The sequence below is a fragment of the Salmo trutta genome, chromosome 32, assembly GCF_901001165.1.
Source record: "Salmo trutta chromosome 32, fSalTru1.1, whole genome shotgun sequence".
Classification (NCBI taxonomy): Eukaryota; Metazoa; Chordata; class Actinopteri; order Salmoniformes; family Salmonidae; genus Salmo; species Salmo trutta.
Genome location: NC_042988.1, coordinates 20,267,445 through 20,285,620, shown reverse-complemented (window position 1 = coordinate 20,285,620; position 18,176 = coordinate 20,267,445). Strand labels below are relative to the sequence as shown.

Here is an 18,176-nt window from a genome sequence, read left to right as displayed (position 1 = left end):
GAGTTGGGTTGGGCACACAGTGCAAATAGTCCGGGTAGCCATTTGATTACCTGTTCAGGAGTCTTATGGCTTGGGTGTAAAAACTGTTGAGAAGCCTTTTTGTCCTAGACTTGGGGTGGCTGGGGTCTTTGACAATTTTTAGGGCCTTCCTCTGACACCGCCTGGTGTAGAGGTCCTGGATGGCAGGCAGCTTGGCCCCAGTGATGTACTGGGCCGTACGCACTACCCTCTGTAGGAGGCCGAGCAGTTGCCGTACCAGGCAGTGATGCAACCAGTCAGGATGCTCTCGGTGTTGCAGCTGTAGAACATTTTGAGGATCTCAGGACCCATGCCAAATCTTTTTAGTTTCCTGAGGGGGAATGGGCTTTGTCGTGCCCTCTTCACGACTGAATAACAAGAGTGATTCAATATGCTGATTTAACTGCAGGCAGGACTCAATGGTTAAATTAATCCAATTTAATCCAATTCTCTCGCCCATTGTGTTCATTGAACTTTGTGTTGGTACAAAGTTTCAGCCACAAATGACTAACTGCAGGTCAAAATTCATTTCAGGGGATTGCATTGTAAACTCTTGTGCTCAAAAGTCAATTTGTATGATTTCCCCTACATTTGTCTATTATCCATATATTGATCTATTCCCAGTCTATAGATAACCTGATTCAACAGGTTTCAACAAAATATAGAAGGGGGATACCATGACTCAACAGAAATGTATGTTGCAGTTGCAGAAGGCAAAAATAAGAGCAATTTCTAGGCATGAGAATTTTATGAATAGTTCATTGTGTTTATGATATTATAATAATATGCATGCTATGTTTCACTTAATTAACATTTGATAATTATTAGTATGTCTTTCACCAAAAAATTATCAAACTACTACAATTATCTCAATCTCAAAAATTGCAACATTACAAAGTTTATAACATTGTAATAAAGAATGTAATAAAGAAGGTCAAATGTGTTACTTTTGCTACTTGATATTTTTGTATCAAAAGTATGGAACATTTCTTGTCCATCACTTTAAATTTTATCACGCCCTCTATTTTACACACAAGCTCATTGGCCAGAATAGAGCAGCGTTTATTGGTCAGAGTACTGTGGTATGCTGGAGTGTCGTATCAAGGGATGGGGCTCCGTTATGAAATTCCGACCATAGGTTGTTGGAGAGTTTTATTTACAGACCAAATGCAAAATGATATGGGGTTAGATGAGACGGAACCACTGCAGTGAAAGGTAAAACATCCTACTTTAATAGATATGCTGTGTATTTTGTGCTCGTGGAGCGCTTCTCAACCAGCGGTCTAGTGCAGCTGCATCCCCTCATGTCGAGTTATGATGTCGGGCCAGAGTTTCAAGGCGAGCACGGGGATACACCCCATGAAGGCCCGCTATTGTCGTACTTTATCTGTTCTTCCACTCACTTGAATAATGCTATCTGATATTTCATTTCAATTTACCTTCTTATGTTGGTAAAGCCATTGAAAAGAGTTGCATGACTTTGGCAATAATATGGTTGCTGCTCTCAGTGGATATTTTCAGATTGCAGCTTTCAAAACTTAAATTTGCCGTTGATTATTGTCACCAGGGTATTGCAATGACCTTCACTAAACCCACTCTCCCACCAATAAATGCCTTCATTACCTTTTACTCATTCATAGGTCATGGATTCCCCCATCCTTCTTCTACTAGCCCTCCTGGTCGCCCTGGTCCATTGTTTTCCTGATGACTACCACAGTCACAACAGCACCCGTCACCATGACTACTGTGTGCTTGGAGCCGGCCCCGCTGGCCTTCAGATGGGTCACTTTCTCTCCAAGAGTCAGAGAGATTACATCATCTTGGAGAGGAACTCAGGGCCAGGGAGCTTCTTCAATATGTGAGTGCATCTGTAGTTATGGGTGTGGACTATATCGGGTATTGCACTTGCTGAATCAATTTTCCAACTCAGCAAAGTATTTTGTGACAGTGCAACAATGATGCAACTTTCTCTATTGCCCTGCTCATAGAAACATGTTCTGACCTACACCATGTACATGAACATGTGTTGTATCTCATGGATGTTTTTTGCCTCCCTTTAAAGATACCCTCGACACAGGAAACTCATCAGCATCAACAAGATCTACACAGGAAGGCGGAACCGCGAGTTCAACCTTCGTCACGATTGGAACTCCCTCCTGAGTGACAGGCCCGACCTGCTGCTTCAGCGAGTCAGCCGGGAGCTCTACCCAGACGCAGACTCATTCCCCCGCTACCTCTCCATGTATGTGAAGGAGCTGGGGCTGAAGGTCCAGTATGGGGTGGACATCGGGAAGATCAGGGCCTCAGAGTCTGAATCACCTAGAGGCAGGGGATACATACTGACTGACCAGCGTGGACTGGACTATACATGCAGGTACTGTGTTATATCTATACACATATCTAATATAAAAGGATGGAAATATGGAACAATTCTCCACTATGCATACCATTAAAGAGATGATTCTCTCTCTCTCTCTGACCCACAGAGTCCTCCTGGTGTCCACAGGACTGTGGGATCCTCAGAAGGTCCAGTTTGAGGGCTCAGACCTGGTGGAGGGCTATGAGTCCATCCCTGTGGACCCAGAGGAGTATAAGGACCAGGCCGTGCTGATCCTGGGTAAGGGGAACTCAGCATTTGAAACAGCTCAGAGCATCCTGGGTCGGGCCAGCCGGATCCATCTCTACAGCCCGAGCCCGGTCCGCCTAGCCTGGCAGACACACTACGTCGGAGACCTCAGGTACTGAGAGGCATCATCAGGTTTTGACTCCCATATTGTCCACTCCTACCAATTGTTCATTCTTTTGTTTCACTGATTTAGTACTCCTGCAGCAGTGTTTTAGATCGGAGTATGTTGCTAACGCCTTAGCATAATCTGTTCATATCAAAGTGACCTATTTCCTCTCTTCCACAGAGCTGTGAACAATGAGCTGCTAGACACGTACCAGCTAAAGTCCCTTGATGGGCTGGTGGAGGGAGGCCTTGAGGATATTGCTATCGTCAGAAATGGAGAGGATGAAAAGAAGCGCTCAGGCAGAAAGAAGAAGTGCAGATCCAGTGGGAAGGAAAAGCGTGGCAAGTTGTTCCTTACTCTAGCTGAGCTACTGGACAGTTCGGATGGGAAGAACAGTTCAAAGGTCACAGCGACAAACCTGCCTGTGTACCACAATGACAACTTTTCTCTCCGCCAGCCATATGATCGTGTGATCCGCTGCCTGGGGTTCCGGTTCAACTTCAGCATCTTTGATGGGTATGTAAATTAATACTTTACAGTGGCATATCTTTGCATAATGCGAAAAGAGTTCTGTTAAAGTTATTGTTTTCTATGGAAGTGGTGGATCTTCTGTTTTATCATTTTCATTGGAAAAGCCATGCTGTTTCAGTCAGATAATGTCAGTCTGTCCTAATGATGCCATTAATCTCTCCAGCTCGGCCCGCCCACCAAGCAGTGAGGGTGCCAGGGGGCGGTTGCCAGGGGTGACAGCCTGGTACGAGGGGCGGGGAACCCCAGACCTTTTTGTTCTGGGGACGGCTGCCCACTCAAGAGACTATCGCTCTTCTGCAGGGGGGTTCATCCATGGCTTCCGATACACAGGTAACCATTTAAACTGCTGGTATTACAACGTAGACAGAGTAAATCTGACTTAGTTAGTAACTGCCTGTAAAGGGGGGGAAAACTTTGAAATTACAAATTTGTCAATAAAGTAATGTTTTTATAGACAAAATGTGTTTGTTATTTGACTATTTATTGTTGTAACTTTGTTATGTGTTCCACCCTAGTGCGTGCTGTACATAGAGTCCTTGAGCTGCGTTACCATAGCAACTCCTGGCCAGCAATCAAACTGTCAATCAGTCAGCTGCAGTCCTGGCTGTTGAGGAGGGTCAATGAGGCCTCCGGACCGTACCAAATGTTTGGGGTACTTGGAGACATCATTTTACTAAGAGGGTAAGTAGTGCTGAACCACTGCACATTTTTCTTCATGATTATTGTCCCTCATGGACATTTACCTATCTCTACCAATGCATCTCACATTGATTGATTGCCTGTAGATATCCCGATTTATGTTCACTAGGCTGTGTTTACACAGGCAGACAAATTCTGATATTTTTATATCTGTATTTTGACCAATCTGAGCAGCCCTGAAAACGATCTGATGTGAAAAGATCTAATGTGATTGGTAAAAATACCAATTAGTGTAAAAAAGGTCAGAATTGGGATGCCTGTGTAAACGCAGCCTAAATTCATCCATTTGTGAACCAGTAATTTTGAATAATCTTCTCCTTTCCTGTCAGCTCTCACTGTGAGTATCTGGAGGAGTTTCCCCTCCAGGCCCTGCCCCAGTTCTCTTCTCTGTCTGGCCACCAGCTCTCTAAGCATGGGCTGCTGGTTCTGGTTCTACAGTACGGGCTGAACCGCACAGACTCACTGGGCCCTGGGAGGGCAGAGTCAGAGTGGACCCGTGCCTGGAGGTCCAACTTCCTCCACCCTGTTCTATATTACTACGACAAACTTCCCACTAGTGAGTGTGAGAATGTTAGAAACCTTATTAAGAGTACAAAACAGTTTGGCCTTATGGTTGTGTTGAAGACTAAGTTAAGTAATGACATTGAAATGAAGAGTATGCCTGTGTATAGTACAAGGCATCTTTGTGGTATGACGTCAGCACTCAAACCTACACATGTATGTAAAAACAAATACATGTTATTCTTTCATTTGTCTGCCATCCTTAACAGAGAGGGACATGAGACACCGTCCTGTTGGCTGGCCACTGCCACGGCCCAAGGCAGTGCATCACATGATCGAGGACTTCTTGACTGAGTGGGATGGGCCCATCTCTCACAGCCAGCCACTGCGGCGCTTCCTGGAACACTGTCTCCACACTGACCTCAGGGCCTTCTATGCAGGTAGAGCATGTCCTCAACTGATCCCTCATTACAACACCTTATTATACTAGGGTAGATATGCCCTTAGGATATGTTCTTTATATTTCCATATACATTACCTCCTACTCATCTATTTATATCACACACGATTTGTTTGTTCACTTGCGACATACTTTCATACAGGATCTGTGTTATTACTGTTTTATTACGGTTCTGCCAACTCAGTTAATGAGACATTTTATTACTTGATTACTGTTTTACAATGTGTAAAACTGAACCTGTTTCTTTTCCCCACAGAGTCATGTTTCCGCTTTTCCCTTACCAATCGAAAGCCACCCCTGTTTTGTCGTCAGGGATACCTGAGGAAGCATGGGGTTGTTAGGAATAGTCAGCTGTGGCAGCATGCCCATGAAGCTGGGCTAATGCTTGGAGGACAGGACTCTGCATCCCCAGAAACAGACCCATCGTTCCCTGATTACCTTACACGAGCTGGAGCCTCAGTGTCCTCTGCAATAAACCTTGACTTCTGATTGTTTACCCAAGGATCCCAAAACTAAGCCTATGACAGTTTTGATGTCCCAAGACATTCTCTACCTCTCATTATAATGTCCATGAATATATACAGTATATACAGAGTCTACAAAACATTAAGAACACCTTCCTAATATTGAATTGCACCCCCCTCCCTCTTTTGCCCCCAGAACAGCCTCAATTTTTCGGGGCATGGACTCTACAAGGTGTCAAAAGTGTTCCACAGGGATGCTGGCCCATGTTGACTCCAATGCTTCCCCCAGTTGTGTCAAGTTGGCTAGATATCTTTTGGGTGGTGGACCATTCTTGATACACACAGGAAACTGTTGAGTGTGAAAAACCCAGCAGTGTTGCAGTTATTGACACAAACCAGTGTGTCTGGCACCTACTACCATACCCTGTTCAAAGGCACTTAAATCTTTTGTCTTGCCCATTCACCCTCTCAATGGCACACACACACAATCCATGTCTCAATGCTTAAAAATCCTCCTCCCCTTCATCTACACCGATTAAAGTGGGTTTAACAAGTGACACCAATAAGTGTGTCATGGAAAGAGCAGGTGTTCTTAAAGTTGTGTACACTCAGTTTGTATATACAGCACCAGTCAAAAGTTTGGACACACCTACTCATTCCAGGTTTTTTCTTTATTTTTACTATTTTCTAAATTGTAGAATAATAGTGAAGACATCAAAACTATGAAATAACACATATGGAATCATGTAATAACCAAAAAAGTGTTAAACAAATCTAAATATATTTTAAATTTGAGATTCTTCAAAGTAGCCACCCTTTGCCTTGATGACAGCTTTGCACACTCTTGGCATTCTCTCAACCAGCTTCATGAGGTAGTCACCGGAATGCATTATTCTGCAATGTAGAAAATAGTAAAATAAAGAAAAACCCTTCAATGAGTAGGTGTGTCCAAATTTTGACAGTATATTCCAAATATTTTGATTGAACAACCATCCTGATTCCTCTGAGAGTTGATTGCTTATCCCATTTTATTCCTTAAATCATATTTATATATTACACTAAATTGTGGAATGTTTTAGATTTAGATTTGAATGTGTGTACAAACAGTATGGGTGATGTTGGGTTTTCATTACATGGTGATCTATGAATTATGCATTATTTATTTTTTATACTATTTGTGTAGGCCTACTACTGTTATTTATCTGCTTACTTTATTTTCTGTTGCAACAGATATAAGACATTAAAGAGAGAGAACATAAAGCTCAGATGTTTCAATTTTTTTTGTATTATACAGCTTACAGGGTTATGGGCAAATAATATAGCTTGAATTTCTTCACTTTAAATCATATCTGCTTTCAAGATATCTTGAGTGTAAAATCATCCACGATTTTATTCATAATATCAAATTGTATAAAATAAATGCAATGTTCTTTGCAATCCGGGATCCTTGGGACGCCCCAGTGGTTAAGGTAAAGGTTAATGCATAATGGTTAAGGTTATGGTCCCAAAGAGCTCACGTAGAACTAACCTGAAATTGAATACTGCAGCACACGTTCCGCTTGCTCATTGGCTTCTTTTGCACGGGGGTGGGTGCTTTGTTTCGAGAGAACGAACAACGTAGACTCTGATTGGTAATAGTCCTTGTCAACGTTCCTCTTTACAATAGGAGCGCCTTTTACTGCTTGTTCTCGTGAGAATTTAAATAATGAAACAGGAGACATTTTGGTTCTTGTAACAGGGACGCATCTTGAATTCAAAGCATGAACATATGAGCCACAATGGTAAATATGCGTAGAATAGATTCTGTATTGATGTTCTAGAGCCAGCGATGTCAACGGAGTAAATAAACGACGTATTCAAAGTTGCAAGTCAGTTCATCAACATAAATGACTCTTTTCGTAGCTCCTAGTACTGGCTTGCGAACGAGGATCATTTTGAAGAGAGAAACGCCAAAATAAATATTCCACATGAGTCGGTGAACATGGACGGGTGGAGTCCAATTGTTGCAACAGCTTCTGACGATGAACGTTCAAGCTCCGAGGGTGAATGCACAGTGGGGTCTGGACCAAAAGAAGCGGAGAAAGAGGGTGAACTAAAGATAAATGATGAGAGGATGGATGGAGGTGCTGCTGAGGGATTTGGGATAACTGGCTTTGGAGAGGGCACCGTGAGATTGAGTCGTACGGGACAGACCGCTGAACAAGAACTTCGGTACCTCCACTTGCTATGGGAACCCAGTCGAGTTGGATCAGGGGCAGGTGTGGCGAGCAGCAAACCCGGGAAGGTGACAGGGTGTAGAGCGAGGCGACAAGGGAGAGCACGGCGAAATGTGGGGCCCATTGGAAAAGATATTTATGGTACAGAAATTCCACACGTTCAAAATTGTAGAAAAAAATGGTGTTGATGGAGAGAGCTGTGAATTCCACATCCAATCATGAGGTGTGAATAGTGTAAAGCTGTGTGAATGTTGCAGAGCGACTGGGCTGTCATGCAAGGCATCTACCTATGGCTCCTGAACTTTGACAAAAGTATCATCAGTATGCATTATACTAACCTAATACATCACACGGTGATAGGCATGTCAACACTCAAAGCACAGAGTTTAGCATTCTACCTGATGTTTACCTAACCTTTGGCTTGTTTGTTCATTCTCTCTAGCGGTGAAGAGGTTTCGAGAGGCTGCCAATGGCAACGACATTGATACAGGTAGGCACTGAAGAGAACTATTGGAACATCAACTATTGCGAGACTCAACAAGACTAAGTAATATATGGTATCCCTTTCAGGTGTTTAACGTTTCTGTCTCTTTTTTAATCCAGTGCGCAGGCTTCTTCTAGAAGACATCGACCCTTGTGCAGCAGATGACAAAGGAAGAACAGCCCTCCACTTCTCCTCCTGTAATGGCAACGAGAGCATCGGTAAGTCAAAGTGTGAAGTGCAAGGGGCTCATGATTCATTACTCAACAGTAATGACATTGTTATGAACTGATAATAATCACAGCAGCATTACTGTGAACAAATGATTAACTTGTCCCCTTCCTTCCAGTGCAACTTCTTCTGAGCTACGGCGCTGACCCTAACCAGCGGGATGGCCTTGGGAACACTCCTCTCCATCTGGGTAAGAACAACACATGGCACCGAAAGTATAGCATTTAGTTCAGGGCTGTACAACATTGCTACTTTAGGTCCCAATGGCAGAAAAGTAAAAGATTAACAATTTATTTTGATTTAACTTTTCCATATCTGAAAAATGTATATTTTCCACAATCTTTCCACTTCTGCACCTGTCTCTGCAGCGGCCTGTACCAACCACGTTCCTGTAATCACCACATTGCTGAGAGGAGGTGAGAAGCCATACTGTATGAAGACACATGGACATACATACTGCACACCTGCTAATGATAACTTGTTAATGTTGTGTTTCTGTTCAGGAGCGCGTGTGGATGCCCTAGACCGAGCAGGAAGGACCCCCCTGCACCTAGCACGCTCCAAACTCAACATCCTGCAGGAAGGAGACTCGAGGAGTATAGAAACTCTTAGAGGGGAGGTCACACAGGTAATAAGGGATTATTACAACAGCACTATGTAAACATTAGTATACCAACATTTATTTGTGCAGTCTGAAATTCTCTCTCCATGGCTCTGTAGATCATTCAGATGCTGAGGGAGTACCTGAATGTGATGGGACAGAGTGAGGCCAGAGAGAGACTGGATCATATCTCAACACAGCTGCAGCACACACGCACCAAAGAACAGGTAAGACACATTTGTGTTTAACTCACTCTCTCTCACACACACACCTGTTTTTTGGCAATGAACAAAATGGTAACACAACCAACTGGTATCATTCTTATTACTTGTTACAAGAATGAATGAGCCTTCATAGGTGACAATTATGGCTTCTCTTCTGTTTCAGGTTGATGAGGTAACCGACTTGCTGGCCAGCTTCACGTCACTTAGTCTACAGAAGCAGGATTTGGGGGATAGGTAGAGGGGACTCTCTTTGTGGATACATTCTTCTGTTTACGGCGGGGTAATGGGAATACTACTGTGATAAAGTAAATAAAAAAAATCTTTATGAACTCATTACCCTTGACTGTTGTGTTGGTCTTCCTCTCTGCATCTTTGTGTACCTGCCTTTTTTCTGTTGCCTTGCATGTGTTGTACATGAATGTTTACTGTAAAAATGAATCATGGTCATTGTTGTAAATGGTTGTAACAATCTGAGTTAATGGATTAATAAAATGTTTGGAAATATTTGTTGCCTCTGCTTTATAAGAAAAAGACGGTGTAACATGCGTTGTCAGTTAATGCAGTTATCATTATCCATTCATAGAATTAGTAAATGAAAAGTAATTGTTACATATTGGTTACAATATCTTGAAATTAATAGACGCAATGTATATTTCCAGCCAATTGACATTGTGCACTACAATAACTTACACGATTTCATTGTTCTGATTCGCTACATCCCAGTCAAGTCCCTCCCCCTGCCGAAGCGCATCGTTGTAGACTGATATCAAAGATGGCGACTGGAACCGCGTAAATTGGTGAATCCGGAGAGGTAGTAAAATTACATATAATTGTACATTTCTTCTCTCTTTGCGACAGTAAAATTCACATATTCTCACCTGAGCATGCTAAAACAGAATGTATGAACCAAATGCATGAAAATGTATTTATTTGTCTGTTTAGATTGACATAGGCCTAGCTGCACCAGAAGCCACGGACTGCTATTGCAGTGCCTTCCGGATAACCCAGCACATAATCAGCAATACGAGTTAGAAGAGGTTGCAAATGTTGGGAGTTAGGGACTCTCAGCTAATGAAAGGGGGTGTGTTTGTGTATTTTTTCGAAAGTAGGCGGGAATTTATCCTTCAATTGCCTAAACACACTTCAGTTTTGTAATGTATCTATTATTACTATAGGCGCAAGCATGCCATTTATCAGTGTAGACGGTTATCCAAAGTTTAAGGAGAGACAGCAATTACAGAAATTGAATGTCCTCTCTCATCACCCATATGTGGTGGCGAGTTGTAACAAGGCAGTTCTTGCTATTTTGAAGAGGCTTGCTCAGTTTGATCAATTTGGTGTAAAAAGACTTCTTTATTGTTGTCTGTCTCTTGTTTTTGACAACCTTCCATTCACAGTGAAATGTAAATATCCTGTATTTTGCAGTAAAACTGCTCCAAGTCACAAGTTGCATGTCTGTGTTATATTGGCTGAGTCAGTGGCTGATGTTTCCTCCATATCCTTATGACTGTGTTCTAATATCTTGCTATTGTTAGTGACACAGCGAGACGCGCAAGCCTGTTGAGGAGAAAAGAGAGATCATGGCTTTTGAGGAGATCAAAAAGAAGGGAGTAGTTGGTAATTTGTGCCGGTTCTTTCCTCTTGTGCCTAATATGTTATTTTGAAGAAATCTGTCAATAATTTAGTTATTAAAAGTCATCATCATCATTCCAATTGTCATGCAATGCCTGAAGTTCCCAATGTGCATTACAACTCTCTCTTTTTCAGAGGTAGGGATGGAAGGGGAAGTGGGCCTTGTAGCTGGTCGCAGTCAGAGAGAGAAGAGGAGATCATACAAGGACCTGCTTAGAGAGGAGGAGGAGATTGCTGCACAGGTCCGCAAGTCCTCCAAGAAACGGCCCAAGGTAACAGCAGAACACTGGTTTCAAAATGTAGTGCCATGTAGTTTCTGTTGGTTGTAAATTTAGTCAAATCCTGACTTTTTCATTTAGGACTCAGAAATGTTCTTATTGGGAGGGGACTCCCACAAGAAGAAGAAAAAGCACAGTGAAGACTACTATTACAGAGGTAAGAGAGGAAGGAATTCTGCTCTGTCAATAAAAAATATTGAATTATTTGCGTGAATTTTATGCTGAACCGATTCATTATGTTCTCACTCTCCCTTCACTATGTTCTTTACCAGACCAGCAAGGCTCAGGCCCACCGCCCCACAAGAAGAAGCGAAAGTCATCAGACCACTCCCCTTCCCTGTCCTCCTCGTCTTCCTCCCATCCCACAGACACAGCCATGGGGCTCCTACAGGCCATCACCTCCCCTATGGCCACCGGCTCAGACCCGAGCCCACACCTGCACAAGAAGCCCTCCTACCCCTCCTTCTCTTCCTCCCACTCCTCCAAAGACCGCAAACGTGATGGGAGCACTGGAGGAAGCAAAGGCAGCCACTCCTCTCATTCCCGCCCTATGTCCTCATCCTCCTCTTCCAAAAAGCACTCCTCCAAGTCGTCGTCTCTGTTCCATGGTGGTACCGGTACCCCTAAAGGAGATCTCCTGAACATACGTGAGCCGGATGGGCTGAGGATGAAGCTCATGGTCTCGCCTAAGGAGAAGGCAGAAGGAGAGGGCTTTCCCTTCCCTCCCCACTCCTCCTCATCCTCAAAAGGGGGAATAAAAAAGGAGAAGGACAGAGACCGGAAGCAGCTCTCTAAAGTCCCAAAGAAGATGCAGCAGAGCCGAGATCCACTGCCTGTTGTGGGGAAAGAAGTGGAGGTGGAGGGTAAGAGGGCCTTTGGCTAGATTTATCGCTATGAGAGACATTATTAGAAACACATTTGTATGTGCCCTTAACCACTTTTCCTGTATTTGTGTTGATTCCTGCATGAACCCTATGTCCTCTCTCTCTTGTGTGTCAGGGCACTATGGTGGGGGTATGGGGGGAGACAGCTCCTCCTCAGGGGGTGAACTGGAGGCAGGAGAGCTGGTGATAGACGACTCGTACAAGCATCTTTCAAAGAAAAAGAAGAAGAGCAAGAAAAGCAAGAAGAAAAAGGAGAAAGAGAAGGACAGGGAGAAAGACAAAGGCGGGAGAGAGAAGAAGCACAGCAAAGGATCAGGAGGTGATTAGAAACTTTTGGAACGCTGCCTCTAGTCTGCCTTAGTCCTATTGCAGAAAGATGTTTAACATTGGTTACTTCAACAGTTACTTTTATTATGCATTCTAATATGTGCTCCTTGTATGCTTTCTCCAGGGGACCCATCGAGAGGCCACACGCATACCCATGGCCCAGCCAATCACTCTGCAGCTGGTGGAATGTATGCCATGGGGGCCACGATCCCTACTCCCATCCTTACTCACCATCATCAAAGTAATGAAGTAGCAATGATGGAGAAGAAGAAAAAGAAGGAGGAGAGGGAGAGGGAAAGGGAAAAGCACGAGAAGGAGAAAGATAAGGTAAGAGCCAAAACAGATGGGTAGTTTAGGCTTTTAAACAGTGTTTACTGCATTTTGTACAGTATATATATGTACAGTAAATATCAAATTTGATTGGTCAAATACACAGATTTAGCAGATGTTATTGCGGGTGTAGTGAAATGCTTTATTTATATATATATATACACTGCTCAAAAAAATAAAGGGAACACTTAAACAACACAATGTAACTCCAAGTCAATCACACTTCTGTGAAATCAAACTGTCCACTTAGGTAGCAACACTGATTGACAATACATTTCATATGCTGTTGTGCAAATGGAATAGAAAACAGGTGGAAATTATAGGCAATTAGCAAGACACCCCCAATAAAGGAGTGGTTCTGCAGGTGGGACCACAGACCACTTCTCAGTTCCTATGCTTCCTGGCTGATGTTTTGGTCACTTTTGAATGCTGGCGGTGCTTTCACTCTAGTGGTAGCATGAGACGGAGTCTACAACCCACACAAGTGGCTCAGGTAGTGCAGCTCATCCAGGATGGCACATCAATGCGAGCTGTGGCAAGAAGGTTTGCTGTGTCTGTCAGCGTAGTGTCCAGAGCATGGAGGCGCTACCAGGAGACAGGCCAGTACATCAGGAGACGTGGAGGAGGCCGTAGGAGGGCAACAACCTAGCAGCAGGACCGCTACCTCCGCCTTTGTGCAAGGAGGAGCAGGAGAAGCACTGCCAGAGCCCTGCAAAATGACCTCCAGCAGGCCACAAATGTGCATGTGTCTGCTCAAACGGTCAGAGACAGACTCCATGAGGGTGGTATGAGGGCCTGACGTCCACAGGTGGGGGTTGTGCTTACAGCCCAACACCGTGCAGGACGTTTGGCATTTGCCAGAGAACACCAAGATTGTCAAATTTGCCACTGGCGCCCTGTGCTCTTCACAGATGAAAGCAGGTTCACACTGAGCACGTGACAGACGTGACAGAGTCTGGAGACGCCGTGGAGAACGTTCTGCTGCCTGCAACATCCTCCAGCATGACCGGTTTGGCGGTGGGTCAGTCATGGTGTAGGGTGGCATTTTTTTGGGGGGCCGCACAGCCCTCCATGTGCTCGCCAGAGGTAGCCTGACTGCCATTAGGTACCGAGATGAGATCCTCAGACCCCTTGTGAGACCATATGCTGGTGCGGTTGGCCCTGGGTTCCTCCTAATGCAAGACAATGCTAGACCTCATGTGGCTGGAGTGTGTCAGCAGTTCCTGCAAGAGGAAGGCATTGATGCTATGGACTGGCCCGCCCGTTCCCCAGACCTGAATCCAATTGAGCACATCTGGGACATCATGTCTCGCTCCATCCACCAACGCCATGTTGCACCACAGACTGTCCAGGAGTTGGTGGATGCTTTAGTCCAGGTCTGGGAGGAGATCCCTCAGGAGACCATCCGCCACCTCATCAGGAGCATGCCCAGGCGTTGTAGGGAGGTCATACAGGCACGTGGAGGCCACACACACTACTGAGCCTCATTTTGACTTGTTTTAAGGACATTACATCAAAGTTGGATCAGCCTGTAGTGTGGTTTTCCACTTTAATTTTGAGTGTGACTCCAAATCCAGACCTCCATGGGTTGATAAATTGGATTTCCATTGATTATTTTATGTGTGATTTTGTTGTCAGCACATTCAACTATGTAAAGAAAAAAGTATTTAATAAGATTATTTCTTTCATTCAGATCTAGGATGTGTTGTTTAAGTGTTCCCTTTATTTTTTTGAGCAGTATATATTACTGCTCATCTCCTGCTTCTCCTTTCTCTCTCAGCCCAAGAAGAAGAACACAACAGCGTACCAGGTGTTCTGTAAAGAGTACAGGGTCAACATCAATGCAGAGCAGCCGGGACTAGGTGGGCAGAGTTATCCCTTTTTTATAATTACATTGTAACTATTAATGATTGTGGTACATATGCTATACAAAACCTAAAGAAAGACTTTACTGTTTGCAGTGTTTGGGGAGCTGAGCAAAAAGTTGGCAGAGGTGTGGAAACAGCTCCCAGAAAAAGATAAACTGGTAAGTTTCACTTGAAATGACCAATTTAAGAAGAGATTTGATTGATAATTCTGATTAAACATTTGAAATCAATTTAAGAATGGCGTGCCAGCACTATGCTATGAGTCATGGTCCATAGCCTAAATTGCTTCTATATACACATAGGTGTGGAAGCAGAAAGCTCAGTACCTGCAGCACAAGCAGAACAAAGCTGAGGCCACCACAGTCAAACGCAAGAGCTCCACAGATGGAGTCAAAAGCAAAGGTAAGAGCTAGGGATGCACGATAAATCGGTGAGCATATCGGAATCTAACGCTATTAGCTAAAAATGGCAACATCGGCATCGGCCCAATGTCTCGTTTAACGCCGACGTGCAAAACCGATGTCAAAGTTGAAACGCCTGCTCATCAAAACTGCCCACACCGACCGTGGGGTTATAACTTAGGCTGTGAACAAGCGATTCGGTGGCATTCTCTCTGAGCCTCTTTACTGTGTCACCACCATGCTCAATGCTAGGTACAAGGACTGCTACTTCGATGCAGACAAACAGGGTTTACGTGAAATGTAACGACGTTGGGCCAATTGTGCGCTGTCCTATGGGACTCCCAATCACGTCCGGATGTGATACAGCCTGGGACTATAGTGATGCCTCTTGCACTGAGATGCAGTGCCTTAGACCGCTGCATCCGTGTGTGTGTGTGTGTGTGTTAACTATTTAACTGTACTGGAATGCTTAAAAGGCCGCTAAAATGTAAAATATCGGTATTGTTTTTTTTTTTTTGACAAAGAAAATATCAGATATCGTATCGGCCAAAAATGTGATTTCGGTGCATCCCTAGTAAGAGCCCATCAGCAGCCACGTTGGCCTTGCAGCTCTATCAGCTTTGACAGTGATACTAAGTCAATCAGTAGTCCTGTCCCTTCTCTATGCTGCTTTATCTCTCTCTCAGTCGCCCACAGGACACTCAGGGTCAGTTGGTCACTGCGTATGTTGTATTTGTGTGTGTCTCAGGCTCTATGAAGGGCATGGGGCTGGGAGCAGGGCTGGTGTCCCCCAACCGGGCGTCTGTGGGTGTGTCCCTGTCACCAGCACGGGTCCCTGATGTCGACCCCATCGATGCGGCCGCCCACCTTCAGCTACTGGGAGAGTCCCTGTCCCTCATCGGCCACCGATTACAGGAGACAGAGGTACACACACACACCAACCACCTATTCCTTGCATCTTTTAACTTAGCTGTTGTGTCCAAACGTACTCTCTTCACCTACAACAGAAATGTCTCATTATCACGTTCATATGAGTAAAGACTGAACAAATATTTGTGTGTGACCACTAGACTAACTGCCTCTGCTCTCACCTCACTCAGGGGATGGTGGCGGTGTCAGGCAGTCTCTCTGTACTGCTGGACTCCATCTTGTGTGCCCTGGGACCCCTGACCTGCCTCACAGCACAGATCCCCCAGCTCAACGGATGTCCCCGCCAAGTCTTGGTAAATCACTCACACCTTGCTGTCTATTTGAAATGTTGTTCTGAAAGGTTTCATCTCACACTTGGGCTGTAAAGTAAAAATATGTGGCTGTAGTGACAGCACTTTGTGTGACAGCAAGTGTGTTGCATAAGGCCAGCCTGAAACATTTCTCTCCTTCTTGTATGTCTCTTTCAGTCCAACACCTTGGACAACATTGCCTACATCATGCCAGGGCTGTGAAACCAACAAAAACATTTCCTTTCCCGTCTACTGAGTGTCCTTGCCATGAAGTAAAACGTTTGGAGTGAGAGTGCCAATTATAGAAGCGTGGCTTGGGATGCAGACTATTATTTATGCAGCAACGCATTGGAAAACGTGGATATTAATAGTTTCAACATGTTTTTAAAATGTATTTTAAAATGTGTTAATAATTTCTTTTCTTTTTTACTGAAACCTATTTTAATGAACACTTTTCTTTCCCTCTGGCATGTCTGTTAGCATCTTCAGATTTAACTGTATGTTCTTGTGCGTGTGGGAATGTGTGTTTTCTGTGTGTGTGTACAGTATCTCCAGAGGATAGTTTTTACTCAAAAGGACAAGCCAGGGCCCAAGTCCACCATCGTTCCTCTTCCATCAACATACCATGAAAATAATATATTTTGACAACTATTCATGTTTGTTTTACCAGTTAATTACATAATGACTTGCTCTTTTGTATATATGCTATTTTACTGAGTATTAAGGTTTAGATTTTGATTGTAGAATGAAATTTGTATACGATAGAAACATTTTGAGGCAACTGCAATCAAACCTCTGTTCTGGTATTTGTAGCTTTTGAAGCACAAAGCTGTAAGCCACATTTTCATTAATACATTTCTTCCTCTGAGTATACAGTATGGAAATGTTGAAAATAAAAATGACAGTGTCAACATGCAGACTGAGCATAGCAGACTTATATGACTGGTATGTACCACCACCACCTTTTTTCAACTACAGCTGTTGTTCTGACTCCTACACAAACCAATGAATGAATAAGGCTTATATTTATTGTAACAAACCATTGTAGTGTATCAAGATAATTTACATTTTAAGGCCAGTTATACCGACAACTGAAATTGCTATGTTTAAGTGAGTAAAGTGAATTGTACATGAACTGCAGCAGCTGCTTGTGAATCCTCAGGATCCTTGTCAGATTGAGGATATGTCTTTTCTACAGACAGAGTAGAACTAGAACACTATGTCTTTGCTTCCACATGCCTCTATGCCTCAGCCAGGGAGGAATGCAAAACCTTCCCTAATGAAGTGCTTTGGAGTCTCTGTTAAAACCAAGAAGTAAAATATTGCATAATTTGGTCAACAGCGTGATTAACTTTGTTCATACGTTTTAGAAATTGAGAGAACGTTTGGTGATACTGATGATTTGTCGCCACATATGGTTTGTTTACATAGCAAGTTAAGCGAACTAACATAGATGGTTAGGATAATTAACGTGTCAGGTTAGGAGAACCAACGCAGCAGGTTGGGTGAAATGATGTGGCAGTTTAGGAGAACGAGGTCAAGGTTACGCCACGATCACTCTGACAGTGCTTTGAATGTTGGTACATCAGAAGGACATGTCCGATGGAACGCTGCGTTTTACTTGCAACATTGCGTTGTAGTGCATTCTGTTTGGTGCATACGTTGGATTTATCGAATGTATGAGTCAAACTATAGGCATAGACGACTTGACAGAAATGGTAGCAGAAGATGAATGTTGAACCTTTGTTGCGCACATATCCAGATGATGCCGCGTACCATTTTGCGTCCAACTGTTGGTATGATCGAGGCGTTCGGAAAAGGGCTCAGTTCCAACGCTACGTTGTCAACAACTGTTGTCCCCGACGTGACCACTAGATGGCGCTGTAGGTCTACTTCATCTAGCCACAACGGTAGAAATGTAAACAAACCATTTGTGGCGACCAATCACTGTATGTGTATAATCAGTATCGACATAGCACAAGGGTCTTCAACATGTTCTTGCCCAGGGACCCCCTCCCAGGCAAACCGGTTTTCCAGGGACCCCCATTCTAGCCCCCGAAAAATATCACGCTGTCTTA

General features: G+C 43.8%; 3 protein-coding genes across 3 annotated transcripts; all 3 read left to right on the top strand.

The window, feature by feature from the left end:
* The first annotated feature begins 1,103 nt into the window (after positions 1 to 1,103).
* Positions 1,104 to 5,614, top strand: foxred2 (FAD-dependent oxidoreductase domain containing 2). The gene is made up of 10 exons (XM_029728106.1): positions 1,104 to 1,233; positions 1,659 to 1,876; positions 2,081 to 2,392; positions 2,505 to 2,756; positions 2,931 to 3,266; positions 3,445 to 3,611; positions 3,797 to 3,962; positions 4,310 to 4,536; positions 4,751 to 4,921; positions 5,198 to 5,614. The coding sequence occupies exons 2-10, from the start codon at positions 1,662 to 1,664 to the stop codon at positions 5,428 to 5,430; spliced, it is 2,079 nt and encodes a 692-aa protein (XP_029583966.1). The 5' UTR covers positions 1,104 to 1,233; positions 1,659 to 1,661; the 3' UTR covers positions 5,431 to 5,614.
* Positions 5,615 to 7,109: 1,495 nt separating this feature from the next.
* LOC115171364 (ankyrin repeat domain-containing protein 54) lies at positions 7,110 to 9,662 on the top strand. The gene is made up of 8 exons (XM_029728105.1): positions 7,110 to 7,762; positions 8,064 to 8,111; positions 8,225 to 8,323; positions 8,452 to 8,523; positions 8,702 to 8,749; positions 8,837 to 8,961; positions 9,054 to 9,161; positions 9,322 to 9,662. Exons 1-8 carry the CDS (start codon positions 7,387 to 7,389, stop codon positions 9,394 to 9,396), a joined length of 951 nt encoding a protein of 316 aa, XP_029583965.1. The 5' UTR covers positions 7,110 to 7,386; the 3' UTR covers positions 9,397 to 9,662.
* Positions 9,663 to 9,889: 227 nt separating this feature from the next.
* Positions 9,890 to 17,433, top strand: LOC115171363 (HMG box-containing protein 4). Its single transcript, XM_029728103.1, has 13 exons — positions 9,890 to 9,969; positions 10,694 to 10,775; positions 10,926 to 11,062; positions 11,150 to 11,225; positions 11,341 to 11,931; positions 12,068 to 12,271; positions 12,404 to 12,606; positions 14,390 to 14,471; positions 14,571 to 14,635; positions 14,780 to 14,879; positions 15,627 to 15,802; positions 15,979 to 16,101; positions 16,276 to 17,433. The coding sequence occupies exons 2-13, from the start codon at positions 10,739 to 10,741 to the stop codon at positions 16,318 to 16,320; spliced, it is 1,839 nt and encodes a 612-aa protein (XP_029583963.1). The 5' UTR covers positions 9,890 to 9,969; positions 10,694 to 10,738; the 3' UTR covers positions 16,321 to 17,433.
* Positions 17,434 to 18,176: the final 743 nt, after the last annotated feature.

Excerpts from the sequence above, each read along its gene's own strand:
- LOC115171363 (XM_029728103.1), top strand. The coding sequence starts at position 10,739 with ATGGCTTTTGAGGAGATCAAAAAGAAGGGAGTAGTTG. Across the intron at positions 12,272-12,403 it reads GCACAGCAAAGGATCAGGAG|GGGACCCATCGAGAGGCCAC; the intron begins GTGATTAGAAAC and ends TGCTTTCTCCAG. Across the intron at positions 15,803-15,978 it reads ACCGATTACAGGAGACAGAG|GGGATGGTGGCGGTGTCAGG; the intron begins GTACACACACAC and ends CACCTCACTCAG.
- foxred2 (XM_029728106.1), top strand. The coding sequence starts at position 1,662 with ATGGATTCCCCCATCCTTCTTCTACTAGCCCTCCTGGTCGCCCTGGTC. Across the intron at positions 3,612-3,796 it reads CCATGGCTTCCGATACACAG|TGCGTGCTGTACATAGAGTC; the intron begins GTAACCATTTAA and ends GTTCCACCCTAG. Across the intron at positions 3,963-4,309 it reads GACATCATTTTACTAAGAGG|CTCTCACTGTGAGTATCTGG; the intron begins GTAAGTAGTGCT and ends CTTTCCTGTCAG.
- LOC115171364 (XM_029728105.1), top strand. The coding sequence starts at position 7,387 with ATGGACGGGTGGAGTCCAATTGTTGCAACAGCTTCTGACGATGAACGT. Across the intron at positions 8,112-8,224 it reads TGGCAACGACATTGATACAG|TGCGCAGGCTTCTTCTAGAA; the intron begins GTAGGCACTGAA and ends TTTTTAATCCAG. Across the intron at positions 8,324-8,451 it reads TAATGGCAACGAGAGCATCG|TGCAACTTCTTCTGAGCTAC; the intron begins GTAAGTCAAAGT and ends CCTTCCTTCCAG.